Below are 24,514 nucleotides of genomic sequence, written 5' to 3' on the forward strand. Positions count from 1 at the left end.
AGAATACCTCCAATGGTACCCACAGTTGGATGGTGGAAAAAATCCCAATCTTTCCCAATAAGGATATCAACTTCACTTCTCTCAACATTTGTTAGCTTGGTTTCCATCAGCGCAACAAAAAAAACATCATGATCCCTCACTTTCTCCCTAAGATACAAGGAAGCCTCCTTTTTCCTGGCCCTCCTATAATTCTAGAAAACATATGAAGTCAATTATTAACCATAGGGGATTCGTCCCCGCCTGGCACGCTTCCATTACCAAATTTTCTTTTTTTCCAATGCTTAGGTTCTAAAGGTCCCAACGATTTCAATTCCTTATCCAATTTCATTTTGACCAAAGTGCTATTCAGAGAAGCAGCAAATTCCATTTTCTCAGGAATATTGTCAACAACAGTAGTACTCTTTTGCTGAACCACCATAGAATGATCGATCACTTCCCCTTCTTCAAAATCCTCATTCAGAGCCTCAAATTTATTGGTTACAGCTAATGTCGATTCAAACTCCTTATCAGCTTCACCTTTACTAGCACTTTTGTCAGTATCTAGAGCCTGCTCATCAAACTTCTTTAACTCTATATCCACATCAGCCACCATATATTGAGCCAAATTCTACACAGCAACATCCTTGACATCATGAACCTGAACATTCACTTCCGCTGCTTTTCTACCAGATCTCCCACCTCTTGCAAACTTTCCTTTTCTAAACATTCTATTTTTAAATTGAACATGAATCCATGGACTATATTCGCTCCCATAAGTTTTATTATCAACCAGTCCTCCCACATCATTCCTAGCGGCTAGATTTTTCACTGGCTGATCAATATAAGCATTCATCACACCGTCAGGGCAACCCTTTCTATCATGTCCCGCCTTACCATAATGATAGCAAATCAAGTCAATCTTCTCATACTCTATTTTTTGGAAGAATCTCCCTGCTATTCCATCAACCCATACACCATTTGGAAGCCTATTTGCTAGCTTTAATCTCACACAAACCCGAGCAAAATCATGTTTCCCCCACTTAAAACAATTCCCATCCACAAACATAGGTACTCCTACACTCGAAGAATTCCTAGGAGTATTCTCCTCATCCCAATAGTATAACGGCAAACAGGGGAGGTGAATCCAAACAGATGCAGTAATACCCTTAAAGGAATTGGGGTTGAAAAGAGGGGACCATTTGTCCATCCCAACAATGTGTCCTCCCACATTCCAAGGACCACCATTCAAACTTCATCCATGGCTTCCGCAGATTAAAACAAACATAAAATCCATTTCATACCGATGGAAGTGATATGAAAACTACCGAATTTATTCCATCGCTTCCTTAACTCCAGACTACACATCGAAAAGGTTATTTTATCTCCCAACACCTTGATAACCAATGAGTGCCTCAAAACTTGCATATTAAAAACTTCCTTCTCAACATTCAGCTTGACTGCAATCCCATCATCAGACATCTCTGTTAAATCCATGTTGAAAGAAATCTTGATATGCTGAGGTTTCTTCTAAGCTTCAGTAAAATTTTCCTTTGTATCATTTCTAACAGGATCCCCATCAGCATTGTTGTCCCGCTTTTCCATCATCACAGAGTTCTTCAGGAGATTAAAATCTTCAACTTCATTTTGCCTTCCCAAAGCATCTATCTCAGATACTAAAACACGGCCACCAATTTCCTTAGAATTTCTCACAAACTTATTAACCTTCGATCATTCCAACATATGAAGATGCCATAGGAATAAGAATACCTGAGATATCATTTTCAATTGTAATATCTTTAGCACCTCCAACATCATGATCGATCAAAGCCTTCTTGCTTTTTCCTTCCTCTACTTCTTGACGAACAAGAGGTTTTGCACCCTCTATGATTACAATATTATTAGTAATCTTGCCAAGGATATGATTGGGACCTGAAGGTTGAACAGTTTCCATGATCTTTGTGAAGAAAACCGCTAATCCTCCGTCCGGCGATCAGTCGTCCTCAAAATCACCATCCACGTAAAGCCCGCAAACGAGATAATTTGAAAATCAATATTTTCTCTCTCTAGAAAATATGGGAGCTTCTCTCTTTAGGACCTAATCAAAAAAGAGCTTCTCTCTCTAGGTCTAAATCCCTAGGATTTAAAAATTCTTTTGAAATCATAGACTTATGTAAAAAAATCTAAAAAAGCTTGATAACATTATGATTATCTCCTTCTATCACAATACCCTTGGCATTAAACATCCAATCTTGAACATTATTCCTCAAAGCAAGAATTGATATCAACTCAACTTGCGAAATATCCTAATGAAGACAGCTGAAACCAAATGCACCTAAGAACCGACCTTTGCGATCTATGAAAACTCCACCTATGCTAGCATTATTGTTGGTAATTAAAGAAGCATCCACATTAATCTAAATCCAACTTCGAGGTGGAGGAAACCAAGAGGAATGACACAAGATATTATATTGATAAACTTCCCAGTACTTCCAAAATCGGATTTGCATGAAAAGAACCAACTACATGTTTGATTGAGTTTGGTGGAATGTAAGAGCAGCTATCTTCGTGATCTCCATGAAAAATTTTATTCCTCCTTTTCCAACAAAAAAAATACCATATAGCAATATAGATTACCAATGAAAAGATTCAAAACTGCAAGATGACTCAATAACTTCTTGCATTCATCCAGATAGTGACTAGATGGAACCAGGAAATTCCAAGCACTCATTCGCTCAAATAGCTTTTTAATCATACCATAATGCACATCAACATGTTCAGCATCTTCAACATATTCACAACCTCTCAGGTATCCAATATAGTCAATTAATTTTATAAAGTCAAGGAAACAATTAGAAGGAATAACATTCTTATATAAATGCCACCAAAACAATTCAACTTGTGGCCTATGCTTTAATTTTTTTATCCAACTCCAATAATCATCTTCCATATCATCTTCAAACATTTTTTTTTAAAGCTAATGCTGCTACTAGTTTCCCTGAACTCTTGAAAATCATTTCCAATTAGTCTTTAACAGCACTTGTATAACATTTTCATAGTCAAATACAATAAAAAGAAGACATATTGTCTCCAAAGGTAGACATAATATTTTATAATAATATTTAAATTCAAATTTTGATTTTAAAAAAATTAACATTTTTGTAATCAAACATACTATAGAAAATACTATATCAACCTAAAAGGAGATTATAATATTGTATAAAGGAATTTGAATGAAAAATAGGTTTTAAAAATTGAATTTTCTATAATCCGATACAAAATATAATATAATATCACTTCAAAAGATGAACCTAATATTTTTCAAATGAATTGGAATGCAAAAATTTGTTTTGAAAAATTTTATATGGTCATAGAGATTTGTTCCTACTTTTTAGTCAAAAGATAAGGTTTATTTTAATTTGGAGTTACAGATTCTTGAAAAAGGCAATACTTTGTGGTTAATTAGCTTCAAGGAGATGTGTCTCCAGAGAACAGTCTTGATTAATGTAGTTGCAAATATTTTCCTTGATTTTAGAGCTTAAGTCAAGGATAAGTGGTTTTTGAGTTTTTAAAGGAGATTGGTTCAATGTTGAACAATTCTTTCTTAAGGCCAAAAGTTTAATGATAGGGAGCACAAAGATTATGGGACAACCTAGAAAAGCCACATTTTATACTATGATGGGATTTAATATATTAGAAACATGGATATGTTTATATTTCCATTATATTTGAAAATCAATATTATATTTTTATAGGATGAGGACTTATAATTTAAGGTCTATTTCAAAACCTACATCAAAGATGAGTAACTTAAGGGTGGTGTCCTTAATCCTAGTCTAATGGAGTGCAAACTCAAAGAGGTGGGGCTTTTATCTTTGACTCTAGAAAAGTATTTTAGAAACACGAGAGTTATTGATTTATAGTCCCACACGCAGTGTCAATACTAGCTAAAACTCTACATATTCTATTTAATACAATAATTCTAGTCTTACGCAAATGTAAGTTGAATAATTTGTTATTATTCAAGTTTTTGGAATATAGGGCTGACATGTAGAGAAATTCCAAACTGGCCTTTAAGTTATGAAAGGCTTTTATAAATCTAAAGATAAATACAATTAAATTTTAATTATTAATTTTTTTTTCTAATGCAATGCATTCTAGTTGTCTCTTATGCAATAATTAGCATGTGAAGGTTTAAGAAAAAAATTCTTAAAAAATATTTTTTAATCTTAAAACAATAAAATTCCCATGAGATATAACTACAACTCATTGCTTGGTTAGTATACATCTACTTTCCAGTAGGGAGGTTCTTAAGAAGGAAGGAAAGAAAAAAATTTGATTTATATGACCCAAGCTAAGCTCTAGCTTAATTTATAAACCAATGATCTTTTAAAATTACCCTATATATTTTTTTAAAATGAGAATAAAATTTTTTATTTCTTAAGAGCCTTACAAAATATCTAGGTAAAAGAACATTTAAGAAACTAACCTAGAAAAAGTAGGAGTTTGTAGTGTGCAATTAATATAAATAAGCATTCAACTAACCATGCTAAAGCAAAGTAGAGAACTTTCGAAGTCTACGTGGTAAGTGCTACTTAATATAAACTAGGTGATGGGGGAACTATGGAGTGCAATTTTTGAATTATATAAATAATGTTGTTGTTGTTGTTGTTGTTGTATCTCCGCTAAATAATGCATAGGTTTTCTTTGATATATAAAATTAATAAACCTCACTTAATATACATTAGTATACGTGTTGAATCAAGTACTAAAGTGAAAGAGTAGACTATCAAACCCATGAAGAAGTATGCTTCTCAACAATCAACCATTACTAGGTACTCTAATTAAAAATATTTCATACTAAATTAAATTTATTTTTTATAATAATTCAATCAGTGAATAAAAATACTAAAATAATTCATACAATATTTAAATAAAATGTTTTGAATTGATAAATGTAAATTGAATATATTTCATAATAAAATTCTTATTTTTTAGTTGATTCTAAGAATATGCATCCTTAGATTTCTACCAAGCTTATAGTGGTGAAAAGGATATCTACTGACCTCTTACAGTTATATGATCTCCTTAAGAACCTAGCATATTTTCCATCCTATGTCTAGGTATGTAAATATACTATTTCAATATTCCTGGTTGTTTTAGTATTCCTCCATCAATAATAGATATCACACTAGGTTTTAAATATACATATGACTACAATGTGCATTAAAGAAAGAACAAGATAATATTCAAAACATCATTTCACTTTTAAAGATCAAGAATCTTCATTAGTACATAATATATTTTCAACTTCATCAATTCAAAACTAGAGAATTAGTAGACATGGAAGATATGATAAGCAAACTCATTTTCAATGAAACTATAAAAAATAAAAATACTTCAGAATAATATCACCAGGAAGAATCAATATGTCTCTCTACACTTCTTATTCCTTAATGTGCAAAGTTCCTCAAACACTTACTAACTAAATACTCTAATTATTTTATAGAGTACTTCCTTGTCTCTCTTAAATTAGACTTTAAGAGAGATCTGAAGAAGTACTCTAGAAATTACTAAAATTATACAAGTTACTAAACTCTCTTATAAACATAACACCATAGCTATTTATAGTAAAAAAACAAATTAGGAAACTAGCACTATAGTGCTTTAAAGATTAGAGCCACATCACCCATAAAATGAGCGAACATTGTTGTCCTAATATTTTTGCTCAATTGTGATGCCTGTTTAAATGGATCAATTACTTAGTGAAGAGTCTTGTCACTTCACTTACAGATCATTTTCTTTTGAATCTATAACTACTACACCACGGCGCTGCTTACTTTTAATGTTGTAGTGCTGGAATGGAAATTTTGGTGCCTAGGCGTAATGGGATGTGGCATTGTAGTGCTTGAAGTCAGTGAACATGGTTCTACAATGCTAACTATTTTGACATCTCAGCTCTTTCCAATAAAGAAGTCAGGATGACCATACCAATGTTGAAGGGCTCTAAAATTGGCTTTGATGGTATTGCGATATTGATTTGTCCAATGCCGCAGCCCAGGATGAAGCTTAGAATGTTTTTCCTTTTTTCTATTTTTCCTACACAATAGAACTAAACCAATACAATTTTACTTAAAATATAACATATAAAATTATACATTATTTAAACTTATCAACAAGGTTTCTAGAAAGTAAAGGTGGCTAGGTTGTACAGATAATAACCTAAATTCTACTACTACAAAACGGCACAAGTATATTCGTTCCTTAAGTACAATTTCCAAATGAAAAAAACTTTTTCATGTTGGAAATTCTTTTCTCTTTGGTTCCATGATCTTTTTTTATTGGTAAAATAACTTGTTTTTTATTTTTTCACAACTCATATTTTAAATTACATTTTAAAAATGAAAGATTTTATAATCCCTTTTGGTTAGTAAAGCATATTTTGTACAATCTCATAAAATATGTTAGATAGCATAATCTTATTTTTTTACCTTAGAGAGAACTATATTCAAAAAAATGAGAACAAGCAGTAAGAGAACATACAGAAAATTTTGATTAGTTTAAATTTAAATAATTTGGTTCACTTTTTAATAATAGCCCAACATAATTATAGTCTGAAATTGAAAATTTTATTAGCAATAAACACACAAATCGCTCCTGACCTAGAGATGTCTAAACTCCTAAACACAATGGGATAAAGGCTTGAGAAATTAACATTTATTTATTGAATTTAAATAAGAATTTAACATTTACTAAGAAATGATGGAGAAATAAAGATTCATGTAGCCGAACCTACAAAGTGGAATAAGGGCTTGATGATAGTTTTGTTTTAATTTTTGGTGCATGTGTGGTTGAGTAAAAATAGAAAGGACCCTTAGAACAATAAAAAAAAAACCAATAAAATATTATCATTAGGAATGGATGAACTAAATAATTATAAGGACAATCCTTGACCTCTTAGGGAGTAGGCCACAAAACTGTAGTAGATAGAATTTATCAAAGTATTAAATGGTCTATTCTCTAATAAAATAACATTGAGTTGTAACCTTCCATAATTCAAATGTTTTAAAATTATCAATATGAGGGAAGTCATGTTGAGGTTACAAAATTACACTTAGCTGTCTTCCTAGAAATCTTTGCAATATACTTATACAATGGAGTTAGTTATAATTTTATTAGATTTCATTTGTTTTCATTTTCTTTAATGGACGAAGCTAAGATGTTGTGGAATTCCTTGTTCAGAGAGACCATACCACTTGGAATGAGTTGGCACATAAGTTCCTAGAAAACTTTTTCCCCAAACAAAAATAAATAAGCTTAGGAAAAAAATTACTTCTTTTTCCCATAATAAGGGAGGCTCGGTGCTTAGAAGTTGACCTCATTATTCTTACCTTGATTTGTTGGTTATTTATACTTTTCATAATGTACTAGTAGGTTACCCTAGGTCAATAATTTATACAACAACTGCATGTTCTTTAATGTAACACTTTATTAAAAAGGCTTATTTCTTAATATACGATATGGTTATAAATAATTTCCAATAGTGTTCTTAGTGGGAATTACTAAGAGAGTAGTAAGTTTTTATGAGTCTGATGCTTTGTAAATTTTGATAGCTTAAGCAGTACCATATTTATGAAGTTAAACAATTTGGGAGTTAGTTTAGGTTGAAGATGACATATGCATTTGGAGGAGCATGATTTAAATTATGCTAGTGAGTCTAGTGCTCAAGGGAATAAAAGTGTGAACTTTCATGGAAGAAAAATAATCCCTAATCAAATACATATAATCCAAGTTGGAGGAATCAATAAAATTTTAGTTGGAATAATAATAATGGTAAAAATTAAAGGAATATAAACTAATCAAAGCTGATTGAAAATTAAAATAATCCTCAACCACCTTTATAGTGAATCCTAAATCATATTTTCCACTGGGATTTGATTATAATAATTAATTATAAGATGGTATGATTGCTTGCCTAGTTTTGGAGAGGTCAAATTCTTCACAAAATATTCATCCTTCACACGACAATCATTGAATAAACTTCAAATCAAAAATCAAATTCATCATTGTGTTTTCATATGGTAACCTCATTAATGACCCAAGAATTCATCACTTAATAGATACCTTTAATTATCCTTTGATTATCTAATCAATCACTTGATAATTACCAAATGATTGACAATAAGTTTATCATTTCAATGAGAAAACTCTTGCAATCATCAACAGTCTTTGGCTAATTCAAAACTTATGTGAAAATCAAACATCAAATTCATCTATTAACAGTCACCATGAATCATCATTTGATAACTTATTTAATTACTAATAGTAGTTAATGATTATAAATGATCTGAGCATTTAAAAAGTTAGAATTCCTTCACATCATCAACCAAACCAAATACATTGGAAAAAAACCTATATAAATCTAAAACTCCATAGTCTAATGTTGAAATAAACCCAGAAGCCCTAGGTCCTTAACCAATTTATCAAGAAATTGTGATCACCTTAAAACCCATCTAAATGTTCTAGGATTCTTATTTTATAACATTAGTATTGACAAATCTAATCGCTAGAGTCAACCAACTCAATTTGAAGGCATTCCAAAAATTTTAACCCTAGAACCTCAAAGGATATTCATTGTCTACAAGACCTTCAAATATTAATAGCATATGCCGCAAGGAATGGCATGTTATGTTTTTTAACCTTGGAAGCCTCTTTAACTTATTAATCATCATCATCAGCACTAGGATGGCGTATTAAACCAATACCTTTGGTAGATGTTAGCTAATGTTGTATCCCCAAAACCCTAAAAAGCCAAGATTAACTAAATCTAAATTTTTCTTAAGCCTTAACAACATCAATAAAAACCAATCCATGTAGCATCCTCTAACATATTTCAAATATGTATTATAATACATTAAACCAAACTCCAAACCTTGGTATGAAAGTTTGTTAGGGATGTTGAACCCTTATGAATTAGTCTTGTGGCTAACCAAGAGGGGGTTAATTGGATATTTAAAACCTCATTAACTAAAAAAAAAATCTTTTTATATCTTGCAGAAAAAACAAATTAAATCAATAACAAATAAGATTAATCAAAGATTTCACCGAAACAGTTAATCACAATAAAAATAAATGTATAAATAATGTGTGGAAATAATAAAGGAAAGATCACACCAGATTTCTAGTGGTTCGGTCACACTTGTCCGACATCCACTCCTCGTAGGAACCCTCTAAGTATTGTACTAAATAATAATGACTCTCCTTTAGCCCCAACAACTAGGTGGAGAAGCACTTACAAAATCACTTCCACCTTCCCTGATGCGGCGGAGTAGCAGGGTCCTTTGACACCAAAGAGATATTTTTCTTTGCAAAACTTCCCTCAAGATTAAACTTCAATACAAAGGTACTAAGGTGCAAGCTTTCCAGAGCTACCATGGGAAAACCCCCTACACACTCCCTTAAAACCCCCTCCAAGGAACTCCCCCCTCTCTCAAACTTCACCCATTCCTCTCTCCCTTTCAAGATCTCTCTTCAAGATTTTCTCAAAAAAATGAAGACACAATGGTTTCTAAAGATACTTAACAAGTGACTTGAAAAAGCTTAAATAGAGGGCTTTAAAAAACCTTAAAAATTAATATTGGTAAAAAATATCATCCGGGACAATTGCAGAATCATCTTGTACGATAAACTTAAAAAGAGGGATTTAGAAAACCCTTAAAAGTCAATTTTAGTAGCAAATATCATTTTAGATGATCGCAGGATCATCTACTATGATGTACAGAATTTGACCTGATAGTTACACATGATATCAGTATAGTCCTAGATGATTAGTTCAAATTTGTACAAATTGTCCAGGACCATATTGTCGATCTTCCTGGACAATTAGAAGAAAATTTATGGTATTTCATCTTGGATGATTTAGGAAAATCAAGTATGCCAAAAAACATCGTTTGTTATGATATATAGATCATCCAGGACAATCTGATTGAATAAATTAACCATAATTAGTCCCCTAATCACATGATAAATTTAGGCATGATTTTCACTAATCGTCAGAGATGATTATAAAACAATTTTAATCTTAAAACCTTGCTTAAATTATTATTGGTGGCTGTTTTCTAAGATTATAATGAATTATCCTGAATGATCAAAATGGTCTTGTATGATTAGTTCAATGAGCTGATCATCTTGGATGATATAAATTATCCAGTATGATTAGTTTAAAACATGAACATCTTATTTTGACTCATTCTCCCTGCCCCCGAGTGTGTGTGTGGAAGATCAACAAGAAAGCATACACCCTTATAGGACTTGACTTAAGAAATCAAAAATACATCAATGAATATTACAAAAATTATTATAACATAACCTATTCTACCCAATCTTTAGCCTTGAATCTTTATTGGATGGTGCATGGTATTCTTGAAAAGTTAGTACACATACAAATAAAAATTTATTAAAAATATAATTAGACAACAGGATGTGAGCCATAATATTTGTTATCATTAAAATCATAAACTCAAATACTCGAGTTGCAACATGGTAAATTCTGGTTAATCTTATAAACCTAGGTTGACCAAAACTACCTATTACCCTTTTGAACCACATTACATGCATCGAGACACCACCATACCTTAGGATCACCTCCAATAAACAAAAAATCTTATTTATAAAGCATTTAACCAAGTTTCAAGCCATGGTCAACCCTGGCTAAGCAAATGAACTTAGGTTACCTAAATGGTCGTTAAATATGCATATGGAGTTTGATGGACCCTATGTTCGAAGAGGGTCTAGTTGATGTTTGGATAGATGGTTTAGTAGTTGCTTTTATTTTTCTTGTAACTAGTTATCCTTTGATTGTTTTGCTTTTAAGCTTCTTATACCTTTTTAAACCCATTATGATGAAATATGGGATTTTTACTAGGTTTCATTTTCCATCCCTTGGGAAAGCCGTGATACTTACCAACCTTTTGGGTTGTTTTAATATTTGGTATCCCCATCACCCCAATGGATCCAAAATGGATTCTAATGGATCGCATATCCATTATGGTAGTTTTAAAAGGGATGCTTTTGCTTTTTGGTTTTATTAGGTTTTTCTTCTTTTAATGCAATTTGCATTTCTTAAAAAAAAAAAATGAATATGGAGCTAAATGGCCTCCACATAGCCTTGGACCACTTCCAATAAGTGCAAAGCACCATTTGGAATTGGTAGGACCTATTATTAATGCCTGGTTAAACTTTGTTGACCATGTTAACCATACTTGAACAAAACATACCCTATAAACTTCAAAAATGTATAACTCTTTGTTTTGACCAAACCATTGAACAAAACTTTTGGGGACTATCCATAAGGTCCACATGAGTCACCCAAAAGATATTTGAACCCTTGGCCCTTCTAGTTTTTTCCATTTTCGTTAAACTAATTGCATAAAAAGTGTTTTTTGAGCCAAATCCTAGCTCTTGTCAAATCAAATTCCCTAAATTGATATATCTGGTGTATATTGATGCTAAACACATGACCTTGTTATTCTAAATGAGTTAAGCCAAATTCTCTAAAACCAATTATCTTGGGCCCTAAATTGCCCCAATAAAATTTGAACCCAACAATGGATTAAATTCAGTTTAGAACCTTCTCCTTATAGGCCATATCAAGCTCAAGCCTCATTGGTTACTAATGGGGCAGGATTCCTTGAAACTATCTCTCTCCAATCATTAGTTCACAAATTACTTTACCAAAACTAAACAATTGTCTTGAAGCTTTCTAGAACCTTCCCTTGGCTCCTATTGGTCATTCGCTAAAAGAAAATGGTAGTTCCCATTGGTTAGGTGGTGCAATCCTAGCCATCCATTACGTTTCTCTCCAACAAATACCATGCTTTCTCTGAAGAATGGGTTGATCAAACTAATTCTCTCGGCTCATAGCAAGCCCTCCATCTCCTCCATAATTTCCTCCTTCTTTCCACACTTAAAGAAAACCCCAAACCATCAAGAGAGATATAGAAGGAAGGAAGCAAGATAATTCAAATTTATCTCATTATCTAGTACAAACTAAATCTTTGATTCTTCTATGAAATTTTAGAGGGTCACTCAAATAATCCATATAGTACAAGTTAAAACAAATCCATCCACTGGTTATTTAGATATTAACATTGGATGTTTCCATTTAAAATTATATTTTCCTAATAAATTAAATGAATAGAACCTTCAAACTATTGTCATTGAGAGATTCGGGTACCTAGAGCTTATGTTTAAAATGTAGTCAAAATTAAAAAGCTAGATTGAAATTTACAAGCATTAAAACTTTTGATCATTTTGTAGTAAATAAATTTATATAATCAAAGTTGTATGATCGGACGATCAGATGGCCCAGATCTACAAATGATGCATGACAACCAAGAGAATTTAATATACGTCAATCTATCAAATGATGCTAGCAACCTAAAAAATTCTTAAACATCAATTCTTTAGTAATTAGATCCCATGTGGTTTTGTGAACATACTGTGTGTCGATGCCTATTCCTTGGCTACAACAACGTGCCTGCACGACTCCAATCATTACAAATGGTTGATAAGGAAAGTGATGAAGTGAATGGAATATTCATTTATATTACCTGTAAACTTCCAAAAAATATGGAAAATATAAATCTCCTCAAAATTGAGTTTTCTTAGGCTTACTATAAAGTTATTGACCTTTAATATTTTCTAAAAATAATTTGAATAAATTTTGACCAACAGGTTTTGGGGAAAAATAGATTTTGTTTAAATCCTATTTTCCTAAATTTAACCAGATCCGATGGCCAAATTGAGCTCAATTTTGGGTGGTAGATTCTTGATTACATTTTTAAAAAACATTATTTTTCTCGAGTGACGATTTTAGTTAGATTTTGTGATTCGAGTTTTCAAAGTGATGAGTCAATTTTTGACCCATAGCTTTGAAAATTAATAATTCTATAAACACAATTTTTTTTTTCCATTTTTCCATTTAAACATTTGCATGGGTTAGTTTTCCAAAAATTTCACCAAATTCCAAAGAGCACTAATTTCCCAAAATTCCAAAGAGCACTTTTAAAAAAAAAAAAAAAAAAACTTATCAAAGGTATAGATGTACTTACCTTTGATGATTGATTAAGAAACCTTGGTGGACTTTGCTGAACCAAGATTTAGTTGGTTTGAATCACATGTACACATGTATCAATGTTTCAATTTTTATTGAATTTGGAGGTCATTTGGTATGTCATTTAGTAAACCCAAGATTGATTTACATAATTTGCCCAATAATTTACAAATTTGTATTATATTGAAATTAAATAGAAACATACATTTTAACTAGAAAATTGTTCATAATTGGAGGCTTAACTTAGGAAAAATAAAACCCTTATAAAATCTTTCAAAATTATATTTAATTTAAAAATCCAAAGAAATTAGCATTTAAAAAAAAGTTTAAAATATAAAAAAATATCAAATAAATTTTGAACACTTGAAATCATTCTTTGAAGTCATTTCTAACATTTGGTGAAGATATTAGGATGTTTAAAGTTGATTTGGTACATAAAAAAGAAAATAACCATAACTAAGTAAGTGCATTAAAATATCAAAATCCAAAAATTTATAAGTAATTGTACAAAAATCTAAATCATGCATTCTTAAAGGCATTAGATTCACAATCAAATCCAGTACTTAAGGAAAATTTTAAAACGCAAGAATTCATTATAAATAAAAAAGTGAAGCATTTGGTTAAACATAATACATAAAAATGCATTAAACATGTAAATTCCAAAACAACTTCTAAAAAATTTTAATTGAACAAACTCATAGGCAATAAACTCATATATAGTTCTAGTATTTATAAAAAATATGAAATCTACAAAGTAATTTTAATTTAAAAAGTTAACTATTTATTCAAATTTAAGTCTTATAAATAACCTAAACTTGCAAACATCATTACTAATTCAAAAAAAAAAAAATCTAAATTGAATAAACTTAAAGGCACTAATTTAATAATCAAATATAGTTTTTAGAAAAAAAATATAAGAACTCAAAAAATCAGTGTAAATCCAAAAGTGAGCCATTTGATAAAACATAATACAAAAAATACATTAAACATGTAAAATCTATAACTAACTAAAAAAAATGCCATATTGAACAAACTAAAAGGGAATGACTTCCTAATGAAATCTAGTGTTTATTAAAAGTATTAAGATTTGCAAAAATCACTAAAACATTAATAAGTCAACAAATTAATTAAACACTAAATACATTAAAATATGCAATAAAATATGAAAATTCAATAAATAATCAAAATTAATTAAATCATAAATGTGATGAATTAAGTTTGAAAATAATAATAAATTAAATATTTAACACTTTCTTAATGAAGTTTTTAGGTTGGACTTCCTTTGGCCCAAGGGATGCATGTGTTGCAAATCTGGATTCAAAGTATTATGATTTTGATGATAAAAAACATTTTATTTCCTTACTGCTATCTCCTTTTAAGTGTTAGTATTGCATATCTACTTTGTTTCTTGTGCATTAACTTTTTTTGGTACACCTTACACTATGTAACTATTCATCTAAAGACTGGGTAAAATAGGGTTGAAAACTATGTAAATCTTATTTTTCCTTATTCTTACCTATCCAGAGTCAAGTCATGTATTAGGTGGATACCAGGCTTAGTAACCATTCAAAAGCACACTCAAGGAAGTGAGTTAGTTAAAATAGTAAAAGTAAAATTATGTGAACTAATCATATTGTACGGTTCATATCAAATTATATGATCAAGTAAAAAAAAATTATTTGAAAAAGGTTTATTGTGATAATTAATTAAAGATGAAGTAATCATAATGTACGATGGACATCATATATGAGGATTAGTTGAATTCAAAATTTTAGCCGCCAATCAAAATTTTGGAAATTTTTTAAATTTGATCATTTATGCTAATCATACTATACAAGAAGAGTCTTATGGATGATATAGTTATTATTTTTTGGTTTTGGAAACCCACAGAGGGGCCTACGTGTTAATGTAGAAAAAAATTTACAAAGTCCTTAAAGGGACCTTAATCTCACTAATGCTCAGAAAAGCTACAAAAAGAAAGGAAAAAAATCCTAAGAGCCAAGTACCCTACTAGGGAAAAATACAATAATACTTAGGTACATTCTACGGTGTACAAGTAAAAGCACCCAAAAATAAGGAAGATAACAAAAATAGCAATGAGCTCCAGCTTCCCATCCAAAATGGCACCACAACAAACACCTGCACTAAGAAAATCCTGCAAAAAAAGGTGAAGGCCATGAAAGAAACAACACAAATAAAAGCAATTGCTAGCAGGTTGATATTTCCAACAACTATTCATAAGATAGATAAAAAGGAGGCAACAGGAAGCAATAATAAGAGTCAAAACATGATCAGTAGAGAAACCAGGGAAACCAACATCAACCCCATGATCTATTATAGCACAGACTTTAAAAAAGCTAGAAGGGTCACCACACTTGTTCACCTCAAAAATAGTAAGAATAGCCATACCATCAAGTAATAAAAAAAATTAGGCACCATTAAACCCAAAATAATAGCTAGGATTCAAATATATCCAAGAACTGGAAGCAATAGTAAACAAGCCAAACTAGCTAAACTAAATAGTGAGACAAAAGGAAGAAAGAAGGAAAAATACCTGGCAGCCCATGTTATAGGCCACCCAACCAAAACATAAGGGAGACATGAACGAAATCCATCCCAACATAAGTAGATTACCCAACCAGTCATCCATATTTAACCTCCATGCAATAATCAGAGCCCTAAAAAAATTAAGAAAAAGGATACCGATAGGAGAGCCATAATACCCAGCGTCAGCAAAGACCTAGAGGCACCAGTAATCCGCTAGACTGGGCCCTAGAATCATGCAATAAATGCACAAACCAATAGAGAAAAATGGCCATAAAATAATAGCACATATAATTAATTCTAGCACCCAAACAGAAAAAAAAAGCAAAAGGAACCAAGGTCACAGTTATAATATCCAAGAGTCCAACCAAGAGGCAACCAAACCAGGCGAAATGCTCTAGAAAACACAAAAAATACCAAGAAAACACCTAATACTGGACACCAAGAAGAAACATAGATCCCACACCAAACAACCATAATAGGCCTCAAACTGAGCAAGGCAACTAAGAGGAGGACTAACCATTTATAAAATAGAGTAGTAGAAAAAGGCCACTGCTACAAAGACCAAGAATTCTAGAAGACACAAAATAATACCAAGTAACAAAGATGTAACCCACATAAAAATAGAATAATATGAAGAGAAAGAAGCACATGAACAAGACATAGGAGAAAACATGATAGCGAGCCCCAGAACCAAGTAAAATAAGATACGATATACCTACTAATAGCAAGAATTAAGTTCTAACATAAGGCATACCAATTTTGTCTAATCTTAAAAGACCTCCTAGTAGAGAAGGGAGGTTAGTAATAGTAAAGTCAGACAGACACTCCAAACCACTCCCCCTATTAGTAAGCCAATTAGCAGACACATTACCTTCCTTATGAACAAGAGAGAAAGAGTAGTTCATAAAGATCAAAAAATTCTTAATATCCCTAACCAGTAAAAAAGAAAAGAATTACACACCGACTCCTTAATAGAATTAAAAAATTGAAAGCAATACTTATAATCAACTTCAATACAGATATTAGCTAAATCAAGAGAAATAGAATGCCTTAAACCATATAGCATAGACAAAATGACAACCTTGTTAACATCACAGTTTAGTAAAGGACCATCAAAGGCCATAATTATACTACCATGACAATACCAGATAACCCCACCATAATAGATTGGTCTCCCAACCAACGATCTTGTCAAAAGAAAATGTCACTACCACAAAGCCCCTAATAGATAAAGGGCTTTTTAATTTTGTAAAGTCTTTGCCAAAATTTAGAATCAACTTGGTTAAAACAACGAGTAGTCAAATGTTTACCCACACAATACTTAGCAACAATAAAATTAGTCCAAAAGCTCACTTTAGGACAAAAAATTACCATAACTTAAAAGAAAAAGCATAAGCCAAATCATTCATAGTCTTACACCCCAAGGCTCTTTCTTCCAAGACACCACAAAACTTTTCCCAAGAGGACCAAATAATTTTAAAATTGCTACTGGCCCCTTTATAGAAAAATTTATTAAAAAGCATATCAATCCTTTTACAAACTGCTTGAGTCCGATGGAGAGATTGAAAAATATAAATAAGAAATAGCAAAAAACACTACAGATGATAATTAATTTACCCCTAAAACTCAAAACATTAGAAACCCATGATAGAAGTTTGTTTTGCACAGTAGTAATTAAATCATCAAAAAGAAAAATCTTATTTTCACAATTAAAAAGAGGCACCCCAAGGTATTGAAAATGGTGATGCACAAAACTAGTTAAATATTTAATACTCAAAAAATAATTAAATATTTTGTAAATTAATCTTATGATTAGGGAACTAATTTTGATTAAATGATCAAGTTAGATAGTACATAATAATTTGACCAAACTTACTATACTACCAGATTCTTTTATGGCAAAATAATTTATGATCTCCTAACATACTTGAAGATTATCTATGTTACTTGCACTAATCATATTAGATGATGTTCTAATTCATCCTAGATAATCAGCTAATTTCTTTGAACTGATCGTACAACATCTAGCTCTTCATACAATTCTAATAAAAGTACTTTGAGCTAATTATACTCCAAGATCTTGGATTGTACTGGATAATTAGAGTTTCTTGAATTAAATTAAGGCTTCTTGATAGGCTTTCTATTTAAAATCTCACATTATCTTATTTCATAAACTTTTTTACTTCTAAGTATTCTTTAAAGGGAGTTTGTTGAAGAAGTTTTAGGAGAACTTTGGGAGGAAGTGGGAGAACTTTAGTGTGAGGTAGAAATAGTATAAGGGGTTCAAATGATTTCTCCATGCAAGTGTCTCAACTTATTCTTTCAAGTCTCTATCTAAGGTTGTTGGCTTTCTCCATGAAAATCTCATTAGCTGTAAGTCAAGGTTCCCTACCTTCTCCAAGAGGGACAAAAGGGAGTTTATAGTTCACTACCATCACTAGGAGGATGAGAATGGAGTATAGGTTCTCTGCCTTCTCTAAGTTGGAGAAAAAGAATTCTAACATTCTCTGCCTTCTCTAGGAGAGAGAAAAATAATTGAATGTTCGTTATCATCAACGAGAGGGTGACAAAGCTTTCGACTCACCACCACACAAGGTTTGGTGGAAGTAATTTTTAAAAGGGATTCTCCACCTTATTATTGGGGAAAAAGGAGAGAAACTATAGTAATAATGAAATACACAGAGAGGACTTCTAGGAGTGAACTTAGGTCATATTTTGATTGAACCATTATAGAAGTTATAGTGTGTTTTTTATATTTCATAATTTATTTTTTTTCTTCTGCATTTAATTTTTGTTGTAACTACTTAAGAACTTGGTATTGCAATTTTTGAAGTAAGCAAATTTTTAAATAACCAATTTGAAAAGAAAGAAGAAACAATAGCATAGTTAGCACAAAGATCCGCTAACTTATTACATTTTCTATCTATACAATTGAAAAGAATGTTTTTAAAGATCTTGAATGTACCTTTCCAATCATCTATCTTGTGAACCAATTTTTTTTGCAAATCTTTGATAACATTTGCATTATCTCCCTCAATAATGATACCTTCATATATCATAAAATCTTCTTTAAAAAAATTAAGGATGGAAGTAGCAGCAAGCATTTCATGTTTAGAAATATCCCAATGAGTAATTGGATAACCAAATGCTAATAAAAATCTCCCTTTGGAATCTCTACAAATTCCTCCAACGCCTCCTTTGTAAGATTGAAGAAGTGATGCATCAAAATTAAATTTGATCCAACCGGGTGGAGGGGGATGCCAATGATAATTTGACAGCTTATTAAGCTGGTTGACATCCCATTTACCCGAGATATAGGCTGCATTATTGAAGCAAATTGATGCCAATTCAATAGCTTCCATGGCTGCAAACATACCACTTGATTCCTTTCCATTGTGGACTAAATTATTCCTGGCCTTCCAATTATAGTAAACAACATTGCAATACAAATTGATTAACCAAGTATTATGCATAGATAGCCAAGAAATACAATCAGAGAAAGAGCTATGCTTAGAAATATCGAAACCCCATCTGTTTAAAAGATTAAAGACCTCTTCCAGTTTTTTGCATTTTACAGAGATGTGTTCAACATCTTCTATTCTTTGGCATCCTCTAGGAAAAATAGCAGATGTTTGTAATTTTCTATACTGTAAAAACTAGAATGTTGGAATGGCTTTATTAAAAATTCTCCACCAGAAATTTTTGATTCTAGAAGATAGTTTTGCTGCTTTAATCTAATTCCAATAAACCTCATGCTGAGAAGTTTGAATTGATTTTTCAAAAGCCAAAGATGAAATAGATTTTCCAGATCTACTGTAAATTAGCTCCAGTTCATCATAAGGTTTATTGACACTGATTTTAATATGTTGAATAAGAATAACAAGTTCAGGACCAAAGGATTCATTCAGCAAATCAATATTTCATGAACTGTTGATGATGAATTTATCAAGATAACCATCTTCAAGGACTTGAGGATTAATAAAGGTTGGCCAATTATTTAGATTTTTATCCAAAATCCAAATATCATTAAGAGTGTTAATTGAAATCCCATTGCCCACATTCCATCTAATAATCGGTTTCAAGAATTCACTACTGTTCATGATAATGGTCCAGGCTGCAGATCCTTTTTTTAAAGAATCCTGATTTTCAAAGAAAGAGCCATATTTAGGAAATAAAACTTTATGAAGCAGAGAGTTTTATTCTTGATTGTATCTCCATGCAATTTTAGCTCTTAAAGGCCCGATTTTCTCAAGGCATGAATGAAGACCTCTTCCTCCCCATCTAGTTGGACAACATAGAGTCTTCCAATTGAGATAATGCATACCATGCTTATTCAATGATTTGCTCCAAATAAAGTTTATGCATAACTTTTCCAACTCCTCAAGAGTGCTTTTAGGAATCAATGTATGAGTGCTATGAAAAATGGAGTAAGATAACAAAACAGTTTTGACAAGATTTATTTTTCCAGCTAAGGAAATATTTTTACTCCCCCAAACATTTATCATTTTCACTGCTTTCTCAAAGATACAATGAAAGTCTTGAGCAATTAATCTCCTCAAACAAATTTTTGTTCCAAGATAATGGAATTCATTAACACTACGAATTCCTGAAATCTTCATGATTTTCTTCTTTAAGCTTCTATTGACAGCTTTCCCAAAGATAATGCAAGATTTGTTTGTGTTTACTTTTTGGCCAGTCCATTCACATAAATCATTAATAATGTATTTAACTTCCTTGACCTCCTTCACATTTTCTTTAGAAAATAAGAGGATGTCATCCGCATATAGCAAGTGTGATATCCTAGGTCCATTATGAGAAATACTAATTCCAAGTTTATCACCTCTTTGATTAAGAGCATTGGAGAGTAATTGAGTACATATAATAAACATATAAGGTTATAATGGGCATCCTTGCCGAAATCCATAATTAGCCTCAATCCAATTTGAATAATTCCCATTAGTGATAATAGCAAATTTGGCATTAGAGATACATTCCATAATTAAGGAAGATAGCATAGATGGAAAACCAAAGTACCTTAATGCTTTTTCCAATGTTGGCCATCCCATAGAATCATAAGCTTGTTCCAAATCCAATTTGAAGGAAACCAATCCTTTAGTGTTTTTAGAGAATCTGAACTTGTGAAATATCTCATGTGCAATCATGATATGGTCATTCATAGTTCTCCCTTTAATAAATGCTGCTTGTTCGGGAGAGATTATCTTGTGAATAACTGAAAGCACTCTATTTAAAATAATTTTGGCCGCCACTTTGTAAACAACATTGCATAAACTGATTAGTCTATAATTGGAGGGGTAAATAGGATTGGAGATCTTTGGAATTAATACAATAAGAGTTTCTTTCCAAGTTGTATTCATTTTCCCAGTAGTAAAAAACTGATTCAAAGCATTCCAAACAACTTCTTTGATAATTTCCCAATACTTCCTCAAAAAGGAATAAGTAACACAATCAAAACCAGGAGCAGTAAAATTCCCTGATTTCTTAATAATGACTTCAACTTCTTCAAGATTGAATTCTTTGTTTAAATGGCTGAGGTCTTCTTCATGCATTTAAAAGTAATTATTAGGCCAACCTTCAAGTTTGCAAGCTCTGAATTTCCATTTATTTTTGAAAAATTTGAACATAACATCTTCAATTAAAAGCTGATCTTCCGTCTCCTCTCCATTATCATCTTTGATTTTGTTTATAAAATTAGCATTCTTCCTTGCACTAGCAAAAGTATGAAAAAATTTAGAGTTGATATCCCCTTCCAAAGCCCATTTCACCTTAGCACGTTGCCTCCACCAAGTATCAAGACGAGCCAAAATGGAATTAAGCTCTTCAACTTTAGATTTAAGTATCCAGTATTCCTCCTCTGATAGCCCAAAATTGCAATCTTTCTCCTGCAATTCTAAAATTTCTTTGTTGAGAGATTCTTTCCCTTCCATTAAGGATTTATGCTTGTCTTTACTCCAAAAGAACAAATTCTTCAAGGTTATTTTCAGTTTCTTATTTAAAATCTGGCCGAAATCTCCTTCAGTTTTTTTGCTCCAGATTTTTTTAACAATTGTTTTAGTAGCCGGGTTATTAACCCAAACATCTTCACATTTAATCACTTTGGAAGTGTAAGATTTGAAATTCTGAAATTTCAAGATGATTGGACAGTGGTCCGAGGCTATTCTTGCAAGGTGTTTGACAACCATATGTTGATGAGAGCTTAACGCCACTGAGTTCAGATAACACCTATCCAGACTTTCAAGAATTTTGTTATTCCCAGAATTATTATTACTCCAAGTAATTTTTTGTCCAATGCTCCTTATTTCATGAAAATCTTTTGAGGAGATAAAAGTTTCCATCTCTTTGGCACTCATTGAATAAACAAATTTCCTGCCTCCTTTTTTGTCATTTTTGTTGAGAATACAATTGAAGTCTCCTCCAATGACCATGGCAATGTTATTGGAGTTATAAAGCTGTAATTTTTCCCATAAATTCATCCTTTTGTAAGCATCCAAGCTACCATAGATAGTAGCAATCCTCCATCTCCCTTTGTTTTTGATATCTATGTCCCCAATTATAAATTGGTTTGAAGATTCAAAAACTGAGAATGAAGCCATAGCAGTATTCCAAGTTATTAATAATCCACTTGATTTCCCTATAGAGGGAACTTGAAAGAAATCCCATCCAGGTCCAGTTAATTTATCAATATCACTTCTATAAAAGGAAGTGACTTTAGTTTCTAGCAACCCCATAAATAAAATTCCATTTCCTTTGACAATCTCCTTCAAATACAAGGAAGCTCTCCTCTTTCTAGCTCCCCTGCAGTTCCAGAATCCAAATGAAGACATTATTTAAAAAGCGGGGAAGAGTTCCCCACTTTTTTAATTTGAGGATCTCCCATTCTCCTGTTTCTTAAGTTCAAATTGATAGGGCCTAAACTTTTGAGTTGTTTGACTCCTTTCTTCTTAAAACTAGAATCTTTGATTGATTCAGAATTGTTATTACAATTCCCTTCCACCGTGCTCAGGGAATTTACAAAATCACAGCCAATAGAAGTATTAGCATTATTATCATCTAGTTCCACAATCTCGCCATCTTCAATAACATTGTTTAAAACAGAAAATTTATTAAGATCTTCGGGAATAGGTGGAGAAGAAATTGACATACCCATCCGAAAGTTTGCTTCCTCCAGAACAGAGATAGATATAACTTCTTTTTCAGAATGTTCCTTCTCTTTTTCAGCCAAAGAGTAATCCTGAATGTTGATTTGTTTGCCATTGTCTCCATCAGATTTTTTCTCCACAACTTTCTAAATCAGTTTGGAATTTGCTCTTCTGTCAACAACTCCTGTTTGAATATTACCATTATTCTGGGAATTATTTTTATGAATTGGACCTTGCTTTTTGAATTTATTCTTCTTGAAATTGACATGGATCCATGGACCGTATTCTTCCTTATTAATCTCCTGACATCTGTCTGCTTTTTGAGGATAATCCGAGTTGTATTTCACATTAACATCTTGAACTGAGGACTGTATTTCAACATTTTTTTCAAGACATTGATCTAGTAAATGTCCTATTCTTCCACAGGAAAAGCAAAAATTGGGACTTTTTCGTATTCAATTCTTTGATAGAATTTACCTGAAGATCCTTCAGCCCAAATTCCAAGAGGAAGCTTTGTATCCTGGTTTATCCGAACACAAATCCTGGCGAATTCCCTTCTATTCCATTGGAATGAGTTGCCATCAATCATACACAGTTTCCCCACTATAGATGCAATTCTGCACATGTTGATTTCATCCCAACAATGTAGGGGGAGGTTTGGTAATCTGATCCATACTGGAGATGTAAGTCCTTTCAAAGAAGAAGGAGAGAATGTGGGGGACCATTTATCCATTCCAATGATATTATTTTTAACAGACCATGGTCCACTTGTTAAAACAGATTCTAATGCATTTTTTTCATCAAAAACACATAGAACCCATCCCAATCCAAGAATGGTTAAATTGAACTTTCCAAATTGAGATCATTGTCTTCTCAATTATGAGAAGATTATATGAAAAGGAGTATTGGTACCGAACACCTTAATCACAAGAGAATTTTGCAGATACACTGCATTTTCCTGTTCCTTGGGGATATGAATTTTAACAACATTGTCCTCATCAGTGAAGTCTTTCCAGAAATCTAGTTCTGAAACATTGATGTTGTTCTTCTTTGTCCAAATATTAGGATTCCAATTCAGAGAGTTTTTTGAAAATACCTCCTTTTGAATAGTATTTCCCAGATTTTTGTTTACTTCTGCATTTTCACTAGTTCTGATATTTCCCAGATCCAAATTATCACTAGATTTTAGGATTGGATTTGTGTTTGAAATTTCTTTTTCAAGATGACAAACATTTTGAAATGTGAGTTTAGCTTCTAACTCATCCCTGGAATGATTGAGGCAATTCATCAAGTTGGGAGAGGACGTCTCACCAGACAATCTTTTAGCATTCATCATTGCCTAGATAGGAGATTTAAATTTTTTGGAAATCTCATGATCTTCAGTAGCTACAGCTTTTCCTTTTCCTGTCACCTCCACTGGTTTCTTCAGATTTAAGAGACCACCTTCCTTGATAACCAAAGCTTTTCCATATCGGGCTTTATCATCCACCTTGTTAGAACATTTATCGCCGTAAGCAGGCGGAGAAGAAGAATTCATGATCGGTCTCAGATTGATTGAAGGAGTCAGAATCACACGTCGACTCGTCGTTTGTTTACCAGCCGATGTCGCCGGCCGGCGAACGTCAGCAGCCATAAAAAATGCGGAGCCAAAATTCAAAATTCTGAATAGATTTTCTCTTACTAAATTCCGAATAGGTTATTCATTACTTATGAGTCAACT

At 31.9% G+C, this 24,514-nt stretch overlaps 2 protein-coding genes across 2 annotated transcripts; both read right to left on the reverse strand.

Moving 5' to 3' along the window:
• Window positions 1-607: 607 nt before the first annotated feature.
• Window positions 608-1,458, reverse strand: LOC110102231. Its single transcript, XM_020830475.2, has 2 exons — window positions 1,391-1,458; window positions 608-1,229 (listed from the first exon to the last, which is right to left on the reverse strand). The coding sequence occupies exons 1-2, from the start codon at window positions 1,456-1,458 to the stop codon at window positions 608-610; spliced, it is 690 nt and encodes a 229-aa protein (XP_020686134.2).
• A 19,746-nt stretch (window positions 1,459-21,204) lies between these two features.
• LOC114579019 lies at window positions 21,205-22,479 on the reverse strand. The gene has a single exon (XM_028692685.1). It carries the CDS (start codon window positions 22,477-22,479, stop codon window positions 21,205-21,207), a length of 1,275 nt encoding a protein of 424 aa, XP_028548518.1.
• Window positions 22,480-24,514: the final 2,035 nt, after the last annotated feature.

Source organism: Dendrobium catenatum, unplaced genomic scaffold (genome assembly GCF_001605985.2).
Source record: "Dendrobium catenatum unplaced genomic scaffold, ASM160598v2 fragScaff_scaffold_12, whole genome shotgun sequence".
NCBI lineage: Eukaryota > Viridiplantae > Streptophyta > Magnoliopsida > Asparagales > Orchidaceae > Dendrobium > Dendrobium catenatum.